Genomic DNA, 12,461 nt, shown 5'->3' with positions numbered 1-12,461 from the left:
CTTATCACTGACAGCCAAACTAGAGAATATGTGAAATGTATGAATCCATATTATGTATGTATCTGTATCTCAGTTTTATTCACTTTTATTTCTGCTGCAGAGGCAGAATGAGGGCAAGGACCATGACATATGGCCTAGGTCAAAGAATCAGAAACATGGAAGTGACTGAGGAGAAATCAACTTGAGCCTTCATGCTGAATGAGCACATGACTAACTTATGAGACTCAGTTATTTGGGCATTCCAAGGATTCTGATATGCTGGGAAGCCATGGTTTCTTGTCTCTATGCTCTATGTGTGTACATGTGTTTCCTTAAACTCTTGGCTGCACTGCAACACTTCTTGGAGACAGTAACCAGAAAACCTTTCCATTATATGATTTTTTGAACATGAAACTAGTTAAGTAAATCATAACTCTCTACAAAATCAGCAGGAACCACTTGATGTAAAAGCACTGAATTGCTGTAAACCAGTGATGGCCTGTAGGGGAGTCCCTGCCTACCCTGTACAGTTAGGAGTTCCCAACTGACATTGTTAGTGGTTGTGCAGAGGTAGGGCAAAATTAGGTGATGTATTGGGGTTGAAGAGGAAATGTTCTTTGAATCTAGACTGTATTTTTAAAAGCTCTCTCTAAACTATCTGTCTTGCATCTTTCATAATAGCATGTGGCTATTTTGATACTTCTTTTTGCAGGAGCTGGTCCAGACTCTTGTCCTTCAAGGGTTTCCTGATTTCCAGGCTAAACATATGAATGGGCTCTTTTCATCCATGAAGACTTGGTCCCACAGATTAAAATACTGAGGCTTGGGGCTTGTTCTTAGCTGAAAGCTTACATCCAGACATGCTTTTATTTTTTTGCTTTTGCTTTATCTATCTTCCCTTCCACCGCTTGTGGATCATTTCTAGAAAATGCCACTAGCTACTGTTTGTGCAAAATCCTAACTTAATTCTGGCTCTTCTGGCAGTACTAAATTTAGAGCTTTACACTGGAAGCATCAAACTTGCTGGGTATTATAGCCCTCAGGGCACATATTTACAAATTCTTTGATTTATTTATCACACTGTTGGTTTTCTGACCCTCCTCCAATGATGTGCTTGACTCCTGTTCACCATACTCCAGCAGCAAATTTCCTGTTAAAACCAGATTTCCAACAGCAGATTTCCTGTTTTCCTGTTCTAGTGTGCTCCTAGGTATGTTTGTGTGTTATACAGGCATATATTATATACATACATACACACAGAGTACATACATGCAATCCAACACTTAATGTATGTAATTACTGGTTATTCTGCCTCATAGAGAATGTTCATACAGTGTCCAACAGGCCTTGGGAAATATACATGCTTCTGTTGCATTTTGAATATATTTTCTTCTCATAATCCTGCTAAAAATTATTCTCCTTCATTCTCTACATACTACTATAAAACTTAAGAAAAAGTAAACAGAAGCATGAAAGGAAAGGAAAGGGTTAACCTCCTCCTGCACTGCTCAGTTGATCGACGGGACAGCTGAGCAGTGGGGACAGGCTGACTTCAGCTAAAGTTATCTACACCACTACCACCGCCACCACTGCCAGCTCTCCCCCCACTGATTACTGTTCCCTGCCATTCTGTTGAGTAATGTGGAGGGGGGAAGGAAAGAGAACAGATATTTTTCTAAGGGCAATAGCTATGGGAAGCAGTGCAAAAAAGGGTTAGGGTTGTGTGTCTATTCTTCAGAGAACATACACAGCACATTTGAGAAATGTACATTCCCCAAGCTTATTGGATATCCTGACAACATTTTGCATTGAGATCCATAGAAGAGTATATATATAATGTATGGGAACTTTATATAGTTTTCTCTTTCTGGACTGATCTTAGTGTGCATGCACCATGAGGTGTGATGAATGTGCACATTGACCAGTTGTTTAACTCAACATTAACAAGAAAAAAAGAACACCATTGGATTATGCAGCCTAAGGTGCATAGGTTCATAACATGTTAAAAAAAGCCTGCTTATGAAAACACAAAGACGCGGAGGGGGGGGAAGACTTCCTAGAAATGATTGCATGTGGAGTCCACAAAGGATACTTAGTAGAGGGCAGGTAAGGCCCAGCCCAGATAAAAATAGTGCCTTGGTGAATGTCCTGAGCCTTGCATCACAGGTAGCATGAGATATTTGTTTTCTATATCTGATTTTTGCCATTTCTTTTTTACACTTAGTGTATTACTACTCTTCCGGAGGTCCATTTGTTTTTAATAGTGTGACAATACAACTTTGTTCAAGGCTGTTGCTCAGTAAAAATTTAGCTGATAAGCCTTTATTTAATTGATAAGGCTTTGCAGAATATCTTTGATTTAAAAGAGCAGTCAGCAAAAGTGACTCTCCTCCAGGAGACCTTGCTGTGCTCTAAATAATTGTCTTGCCGCAGGGCACATTGAGATGGAAGTGCATTCCTAGACTAACAGCGAGTCGAGCTGTAGTTCTCAGCTCATGAGCCATGAATGAGCCATATCATCAGTCCCTCAACAAGACTGCAGGATAAGTTCAAGCTGCTTTCTGACCTAATGGCCTGGTCTTGTGAGCTCATCTCAGTCACATAGCCAGAGCAGAACATGTGGGACTGCTTCCATTGAGAGGGCCACTGTTAGGATTAGAGATCTTGTGTACATGTTTGAGTTGAGTTTAGAGCTGTCATGTCTGCTTTAAGACAGATCAGCACAGTGCCATCATCCTGTTACCCTCATTCTGCCTTTCCCCCATGATTCTTCTGTGTTTTCTTGAATTGTAGAAAACCTTGAGTTCTTTCAGTTAAGTGGAAGAGGAGTGTAATCTCTGTAGGTGTATTGTAGTCTACTCATTTGTCTTTCCTATTGTATGGGGCTTTGGTATAGGCAGTGATGAATTAGAAAATCCAGCCTAGTGCATTTATTATAATTCCTTAAAGAGAGATGCCACATGCTGGCCTTATTCTTTTAATTAATCTTCTAATTATTTTCTGGCTACTTTTTTTCTGAATGAGAGCAGTAGTACAATAGCACTGTAATTCTATGATGTTCATTTAAAAAAAAATCCAGAAATCCCTTTTAAACATAGTCAAAATGGCAGTAACCAGAAATATTTTTTTAAGAATTAGCATTATTGTATGATCATGTAATCACACTATTAATGCTGTAATACAAACATTACAGTTGTACACTATAGTCTACTGTTATATCTTTTCTTTAGAGAAAAATTGGGGAGATACAACACATTACAACATAATTTTATAATGTTAACATTTGTATTATGATGTTAACAGTGCTGTAACATAATACAAAAAAATTCAGGCTTTTTTTTGAAAGAAGAAGATGGTGGGAGACTTGATATTTTTAAAAAATTACCATAACAGCATTATTCTCTACGCCTTTCTTTCCTTAAAAAATCAGATTAGAAAATGTTTCGGCAATGATTAAAAGCACAAATACAGTGGTACTTACCACAAGATTTGTGTGCTGATCTTCAAACAGCTGCACCCACTGCAAGCGCCTCACACCTGTTGTGATCGACAAAGGTAGCTTACATCTGAAGAGTCATGAGTGAGTCGCATTAGAATCCTGCCATCCATCATCTGGAAGCAAAGGAGATAGACTAGGGTTTCCTTCTCAAGCAGAACAAGTGGCACCATAAAGCTTTGCCTTTTGGTAGCCCACCAGATTTGCCCTGTGGCACCTGGGGCAGGTGGCGGATGGCGTCTGAGGTGCTGATTGCTGTGGTTGTGTGTGCTAACTCCCTCCTCTCCTCTACCTTTCTCCCACAGACTGATAACCCAGCGGCAGCTCAGCTTGACAAGGTTCGTGGCACACCTTTGGGGTTTTGGGGGGAGGCGGCTTGTCTCTCATGTGGCCTTCATACCAGGCTTGTGTGCTAGGCGTGTGGATGTGCACAGGCGGACATGCATTCACATCCTCCCATGCGTGTGCCCTCTGCCATAGAGTTGTATTTGCTCATGCACACCTCCAGACATGCTTTGCTTCTGTACAATGTGGTTTTGAAACTGTTGTGGGGGGAGTGGGCTGTGACCTGTTGCTGCTGGACTGTTAACTATGTATGACCCTTTTTCTAGGATAGCATTCTCCCTCACCCCGGTCTTGCTCTGCTCCCCCCCTCCTCCTTCCTTTTCTCCACTCTCTCTTCTCTGCTCTCCCCCTTTCTCTCTTTCATGCACCCAAAGCCAACTTTTAGGTCTGTGTTTCAAATATTCAAATGTGTATTGGATGCCCAGGATGCTCTTATATCATCAGATCTAGGATAGAGAACTCACACTCTGGGAAAATTCATGTTTAGCAAGACTTTTTCACTTGTAAGTGTCAGCCACAGATGGAAATAGGATTAATTGTACCATATTTGGTTGTGTTCCCATAATACCTTAACTATCCATTTTCTGGGTTCACACAATACATTAAACCATAAGCTTATTAAACAGGCTGAGTTCAAACAACATACAAACACGCACACAAACACACCAAGATTAATATTAAACAGCTCTAGCAGCTGTGTAGATGCAAGATTAGATCTTCAAGTAACCTGGTTAAGTGTCAACCAGTATGTAACAAATTTTTAAATTGTCTTTTAGCAGTCATTAATGCTAAAAATAAAGCAATCAAAATTCTGCACTCTGATAATACATGTAACTTCTCCTGCAAATAGGGAGGAACAAGGAGCAACAGGGAGCTTTCTGATAGCTGAAAATGAATGAATTTCTGGCTTTTATGAATTTTCTAGACCATGCCCACTTGCTTCCATGAATAATATTTAGGTCACCTTGAGGACTGGAAGTTTCCTCTTTTGTTCATGTAAGCTAAGATTAGCTGAATATATTGCAAATTTCTGACATTACATTAGAATTACGTTTACACATAAAGGCAGCTAAAATTAGGTTGCATAATTCATGATTCATCATGTTAGCCATTGTCTTAGGGTGTTGTATGGTCCAGGCCCTCACATTAAACTATTGTGATTTATTTGATAGCATGTTAGGTGAACATTTTTCTTAATTAGGCTTAGTGTGAGCCCAGCTATAGTCTTGCTTTTTCCCTGTTTGGGGAAGCAGTAGCCTTGGACTGGATGAGTTGTTGCAATCATCACCTAAAGGCAGAGTGGCTCTTCCCCTGCCAAATAATCTCTGGGCCTGACAACCAGCAAAGCCTGGAATTTCTGAAAGGACGCCACAGCCTTCCAAACGCCTGGTGCTATGCCAGTTTGAATGAAATGGGGTTTAAAAGGTGACTTTTTCTTCCTATCTGCATGCAAAAGCTGTGTATGGCTTCTCTTTTAACAGTAAGAGGCACCAGCAATGTAACTTTATAGTGCTTAATTTATGTAACTGTCATAGTCTAATAGTAACCTAAATTAGTATCTCAGGTTCTTGCTGTGTGAAGAAGAAGAAAGTATATGCTTTGCATATACAAGTCCCAGGCTCAATCCCTAGCATATATGGTTGAAACAGATCTCAGGAAACCACAAAGCGGGGACAGTACTCTTTCTCTAAAGTTCTGGGACACGTTCTCTAGTCAGAATAGGCAACACTGAGGTAGATAAGCCATGAACTGCCTTCACTTTCATAATTATGAACTTCGAAAGGCAGCTTTTGACATTCATAATTATGAGCAGGAAGCTTTAAAATTCCAAATGGAATTCCAGATGGATTTCTGACAGTCCCAGGGAAATTTTTGATTCCAAATCTGCCAGTCCCATCAAAGTTCTGACGAGGATGATTTTTATTTATTTATTTATTTATTTATTTATTCATTCATTCATTCATTCATTCATTCATTCATTCATTCATTCATTCATGTTTTGTCACCGCCCCTCTCCCTCAAAAGAAGGACTCTGGGTGATTCCTTCTATTTGCTCTCTTCTACTTGCTAGAGCTAGGTAAGCTCCATGGTTTTCTTTGGAGCTTGGTGCTATGAAATGGCAGTTATAGCAAAGAGTGATGGGAGAAGCCCCTCAGTAGTAGGGTCCACATACTATGCTAAACCTTAAACCTATTTTAACAAAACACAATGTGATTGCCTGGGTCATACAATATGCTAAGATAATGGCTAGGCTTGTACAGTGAGCTGAACTACAAACCACCCAATCATGGGTATGTTTGGTTGGTTAAGTATGTTGCATGAACTCATCAGCTAATCTAACCAGAAAATGGGATAGAAACCATTGCTTTGTGGTAGAACTGGCAAAGAAATCCTTCGCTATTATGGCATCTGTTCTTTGATGGTGAGCCTAACAGAGTGATTGTAAATGATGAAGAGGCCTATTCCATCTTAGTTCCCTTATTTATGAGGGGATGAACTTTTAGTAGCTTACTATGATCAATTTGCATGATACTATGAAGATAAAATTACTTGTATTCATTCCAGTGTGAATTCCAGGTTAATTGCTGAGTCAATGGATGCTCTTCCAGTTTCCAGAGGGATTATTATTTTCTGTTCCAGCAAAGGCAACAAAGAATCTTACAGCTCCTTAAGTTTACGCAGTGATACATCAGTTTTTAAGATCCTACAAGGCTCTTTTGTTGCTTTTGCTACAATGGTCTTAATACTGCTGCTCCTATAGGAGGTTTGGTAGAACAAAAGCTTTAGTAGCTTGGAAGCCATTTAGCCCTTGAAAGCTTATGCCCTACTATGCTTGTCAGTCTTTAATATAGAATTCAACCTTGTGTCCGACAGTGATGCATACGATGTAGTCTTTGCAGATTGGGAAAATAGACAGGATTGTTGAAGCTTGAGATGGACCATTTGTGTTCTCACCCTGGTACATCTTGATTTTTCTAAGACAGAATAGGGCCATCAGTTACTATAATCTAGCTAAATTGAATTTTTATTTTATTTATTTATTTATCAAATTTTGCCACTGCCCAGCTCCCCCTAAAGGAGGGACTCTGGGCGGTTCTGAATTTTCATAGAGATACACTGCTTCTGAATTACAGTGCTATGGGACAAGAGCAAAAGATGATCAAGAGAAAAAGACCTTGTCAGATCAGAACTTTTTGGCTGATCACTGTTGGTGATAGCATACTGGATTAGATTGGATCCCAGATGAAAGAGTCATCTCTTTCAAACCTATATGTTTCATAGCACATTTATTGAATTTGCTTTTTGGTGCTGATGTGTTACTGACAAGTGACCAGTTTATATTTCAAAATTTCTCAAAACTGATCTTTTTCTGCACAATTCTGAAAAAGAACCTTTCTTTGAAAATGTGTGATTTCTAAACATGGTTGTTCTGAGCATGTGGCAGCACCTAGTCAATCTTGGCTGATCTCAAGGGTGGATGGGAGAGCACCAAGAAATCCCAAGGCTGATGGCTAGATTAGAAAGTCAGAAAAACATCCTGGAAGAAGACAGTGACAAACAATTTCCATATTGTTGTTAAGAAAACTACATGGAAGTATTCATATAGTCACCAAGAGTTGAGTTCAAGTTGAGGAAGATACTGGTAAACATATTTTAATTGGTTGGCTGGATTATTCAACTAAAAGAGAGATACTAATTAATTTTAATAATAAAAAAATCATTCCATAGTTTTCATCCAAATTACCTGTATTACTAAGTAGGAATTATGTACAGTGCTTCAGAACTGATTCCTGAAAGATTCTTCAGTGTGAATGGGAATGTGAATATTGCATCTATCTGCCACCCTTTAAAACAGCCTATTTATTTATTTACATTGATTTAAACAATGCCTAACTCCAGCTGAGTATGGGCACATTACCTAATAAAAAGCCTGAGCAATAAAATAAGCAGATGATAGGAGTCTAGAAAAACCATACAAAACAGAACAAAATGTAACAAAACAGAATCTTACAGGGGCTTGCCAACCATTCTTCCTCAAGGCCTGGGAGAATAGCCAGTTTTTTGGTGCCTTTCAGAACATCATCAGGGCAGGAGCCATACAACTCTCCGGGGGAATACTATTCCAGAGGGCTGGTACTGCAACAGAGAAGGCACACTTTTGAGGCCCTGATAGAGGACATGTTTAATTGAAGGGACCTGAAATGCACCCACTCTGCTGGATTGTACTGGATGGACAGAAACTATCAGAGATAGATGGACTCTTAGATAGTGCCCTGAGCAGTTTTATAGGTGGTAACTAGCAACTTGAATTGTACCTGGAATCCAACTAGCAACCAGTGCAGCTCACAGAGCAATAGTGTCACTTGGGCATACTATAGCATGCTCATTATTGCTCACACTGCAATATTCTGTACCAGTTGTAAGTTCTGAGTGGTTTTCCGGAGCAGCCTCATGTAGAGTGCAATACAGTAATCCATTTGTGAAGTGACTAGGGCATGAGTGACTGTCTGTGGGAGCTACTCTAGCCAAGAGAGCCTTCACACACATCCATCTAGTGTTCCAGTTGTACCCCTCTTGATCCAGAAACAGACACAACTGGCACACTAGAAGGCCCTCTTGGCCCTAGCTGCTTGAGCAGGAGTCCAAGATGACCCCTAAATTGTGCACAAATCTTTTTTTTAATATAATTTTTATTGAAGATTTTTACATGAGTAAAACATGAAAACATATAGAAAGGAAAGTTAGGGAAAAGATAAAAGAAAAAGTGTGGGAGTCAGTACAGATAAAGAAAGAAAAAAGATAAAGTTATTCTTTACAGCAGTTACAATTGTGTACAAATCTCGAATGGGGAGGTGCTACCCCATCCAAGAGTAAAGAGGGAAGCTCTTCAAGACTGTGGGGGCCAAATAGCCACAGTAAATAGGTCTTAAGCCTAAGTCTGCTCCTCCCCATCCAGATCCATATAGCCTCCAGATTCTGGGATAGGACATCAACAGCAACACTTGGACAGCACAGGCTTGAGATGTACAATTGGGTATCATCAGCACATTGATGATACCAGGCTCTGAACAGATGGATGGCCTCACCCAGCAGTTCCATGTAGATGTGTATAGGAAGGGGAAAAGACTCTAGTCTTGTAACATGCCAGAAGTGAAGGGCTGTAGAATGACCTCCCCCACATCATCAACACCAAGTAGAACCGACTATGGAGAAAGGAGAACTACCATAGCATGATGCCTCCCATTCCCAATCCCTGAATCCCCAATCCCTAGATCCCCAATCCAGAAGGATGCTGGTGTCAAAAACTGCTGAGAGATCAAGGAGCGCAAGCAGCACCTCCATCCAGGCTTCACCTGAGGTCATTGGCAAGCATGATCAGTGATGTTTCAGTACTCTTTCTGGCTTGAAACCTGACTAGAATGGGTCCAGATAATCCATTTTCTCAGAATCCTTTGGAGCTGTTACCTGACCACTTGATTAACCTTCCCGAAAAAGGGAAAGTTGAAGACAAGCCAGAGGGATCACCCCATCTGTCAAAGAAGCTGTACCACCATATGGACCCAACCACAGGTCATTTCCCAGGCAGCTTTAACCACCCAGGAGGTGCTTGGATCTAATATACAGGTGACCAAGCTTGTAATGTGAAGGATTGTGTCCATTTTATCAGGAGTCAAATTCATCCAAGGGTAAACCCACAAGACCATGCCCCCAGGCATCTCAACTGGACCTCCCCAGTTGGAATCCAACTCTGAGTGAATCTAGCCAACTTTATCCACCAGATAACTAGAATATTCATCACAGCACCCCAGTAGATACTTCTGTGACTTGTCCCTTTCTAATAAGGAACAAATCACCTGAATAGGGCTGTGTAATGGAATGTGAGAATGGCCTTGGAAAACAGGGAGAAGAGATGCTGCCTAGGGAAGGATCAAATAAAAGGGGGAGGAGCCCACAGCTGAGTAACAGACAGAAAAAGAAACTTGGAAAGGATCTCCCCTAACTTGGCAGGTGGTGAAAAGGGACAGTGGGAGATTTGTACTTTCACTTGCAACATTGATGTCAGCCCTCCCAGGTAAACCAAACAGGAAACAACCAAATGAGCTACTTCTACTTTATTGTTAGGCTATGTTAACAGAATCTTGCAAATCTAAAAGTACAAATCTCCCACCATCCCTTTTTATCCCACAGGGTCCATAATGACCTGGGGCAGGCTGATCTAATAGTTCCTATCTCCCTGCAAGGTGGGGTGATACCAGCAAGCCAAAAAGCAATCACAGACTTATAGCAGTAATCCTCCACTATCAGTTCATATTGTAACTGCCCTGAGACAAAAAACTGATCTGATGGATGAGCATCAGTATACGTTGTACTTTGATGACTTTGGACAGGTCCATGGTTGTCATGGAGGCCATAAACTCCTGAGCTACTCCAGACTCAGTGTCACCTGGTGGCAAATCGAAATCCTTGAGAACTAAGAATCTTGGGGTCTCTATAGCCAGTCTAGCAATGGAGTCCAGAAGTTCAAGCAAGGATAATGCCATGCAACAGGGAGGGCGGTACGAAAATAGCAATCCCAACTATTAAAGCCCAATTTCAACCAGAGGGTCCACATCTTATTATCTGTGCCATAGAACCTCAACAAATCACAGATGACAACAGCCACCTCACCACCTACCCTGGGACCTTGGTTGGTGCCAAACCAAAATACATCTCCAAGGGGGAACTCCACTCTCTAGGCCCACCCAGGTCTTGGTTATAAATGCCAGGTCAGCTGTTTTATTCATTATTAAATCATACTGTAGATGAAAGCAGATTTATTACAGACAGACCTAGCATTCAAAAGCAACAACTGGAAACCAGGCCACTGAGGATCCGATAAACTGGCATAGGGAGTAAATACTGAAGGCTTAGTGTTGAGACCTCTCAAGTACTGTCCCCAGCATCCTCATATGTAGAGGGATGCTGGGGACATTCAGATTCCCACCATACCTACTCTTGCCCCTCTTGATCTTGATAGTACTGCTTGCTCTCTTTCTCCCAGTTCCCTTCTACCCCTGGCTCCCACCTGCCAGGCTGAGGAACTGTAGAGAGTAAAGAAGATGGCCTTGAGGGAGAGAGGGGAGATCCATTACCAAAGCAACAAGCAAGGAAACATTGCTTAAGTTCAAACAAGGTATGCATAAATGTTTCAGGCAGACATTGCCCTAATTCACATGAGTATAAGAAAGGGAAGAGGTAAAGCATAATCAGATTTGCAAGATTCTGTTACTATAGCAGAAGTCTTTTGAGGGAGATGGGCGGTGATGAAATTTGATAAATAAATAAATAGCCAATCTTAATAAAAGTAGTGTTAATGTGGAATTGATTTCTTGGTCTGATCATCTTTGGGCTAAGAGGCAGACACATCACTAATTCACTCACCTCCCCTCTCTTCTGCCACCCTAGCCCACTCCACACCCACAACTTCAGACACCCTAGCCCCTCATGCTACTCCTGTCCTCAGTACATAGCAGCCTGCATGGTGTAAGGTTTCTGTGGCAATTTCTGCTCTCCACCCCATCAGTCCAATCAACATCTCCCCCATCCAGATGGATAAAAGATTATAGCCATAGGCAGCTGGGTGGATAACAGAGTCCAGACCCCAGAGTTTGGGGGAGAAATACCAAAAGGCTGATGCCCAGAAAGAAGCACAGAGGGCAACTAACTGAAATTATTGGAGGCCTCCAAATAACTTGGGCAGATGGATTCAGCACTCCCTCTACCACTCTGGCTCCCTCCTGCCTGCCTTTAGGGTACCCATCACGTTCCACCACACACACCCCTGGGCAAAAAGCACTGCAGGAGTCCAGGCTACCATCATCACCCAACCACACATAGCATCCAACCCTGGCACTGGGGGGTGGGCAGCAAAGAAACCCTATAGTGCTTCAGTTGAAGCCAAGCCTCACCCAGCCACCAGCCAAGTCACATCCAGAAAGGCCTCACTAGCTGACCACCTCGACTTGTGAGTTGCCAACAGTCTCATCAGCCACCAACCTCTGCGTCCAGCCAAAAGAGAAGCCACACCAAGTCAAACCACAGGACTCTCCTCCAGAGTTCTTCCTGTGGTGATCCAAGCCTCCCACAGGTCTCTGCACTGATTCTTCAGCCAGACCTCTTCTGACAACTGCAGCCTGCTTCTGGCCTCAGCCTCCAGGACCACCATTTCCAGCTTTGGCTGCCAGCAACTCCATTACCTCTGGCTCTGAGGTCTCCTGCTCCACTCTGTCCTTGCTGCTGGTTTCCGTGGCTCAGGAGCAGGACTTCCAGGGTGCCGACAAAGGCCATAAGGACCACCACTCTTGTTGACCCATGCGTAGCAACCACCACCAGCCACACCATAAAATAAACACAACATAAACCAAAAGCTATAAACAAAAATGTGAGCTCCTCACAACATCTGCTTCCAGATACCATAGGGGGGAAAATGTTCACATAAATGACTCCTGGATTGTGCAGCTGCCATCTGCAGCTACCATAAACTCCTGGGAAAAGACATAACTGCTTTAAAGAGATAGGTGCCATGTTCACTCTTTAGTGTACTTCAAAGTAACTTTTTGGAACCAAATTCAAAGCACTCTGCATATTTGGTTAATCCCTG

The 12,461-nt window shown here is 41.9% G+C and overlaps 1 protein-coding gene across 11 annotated transcripts in view; it reads left to right on the top strand.

Annotated features, from left to right (window-relative positions):
* DNMT3A (DNA methyltransferase 3 alpha) overlaps nt 1-12,461 on the top strand; it is a 118,231-nt gene that overhangs the window by 64,943 nt on the left and 40,827 nt on the right. For 9 of the 11 annotated variants that reach the window (XR_010067712.1, XM_063300092.1, XM_063300086.1 and 6 more), the window contains one exon: nt 3,781-3,813. The exons of the other annotated variants lie outside the window; for them this stretch is intronic. Coding sequence is in view for 8 of the 9 variants with exons in the window: in XM_063300092.1 (XP_063156162.1) it covers nt 3,781-3,813 (33 nt within the window). In the remaining variant the exon portion in view is untranslated. The remainder of the gene's footprint in view (nt 1-3,780; nt 3,814-12,461) is intronic. 11 annotated transcript variants of the gene reach the window in all.

The sequence above is a fragment of the Candoia aspera genome, chromosome 1, assembly GCF_035149785.1.
Source record: "Candoia aspera isolate rCanAsp1 chromosome 1, rCanAsp1.hap2, whole genome shotgun sequence".
In the NCBI taxonomy this organism is placed as follows: Eukaryota; Metazoa; Chordata; class Lepidosauria; order Squamata; family Boidae; genus Candoia; species Candoia aspera.
This window is presented reverse-complemented; position numbering and strand designations above follow the sequence as displayed.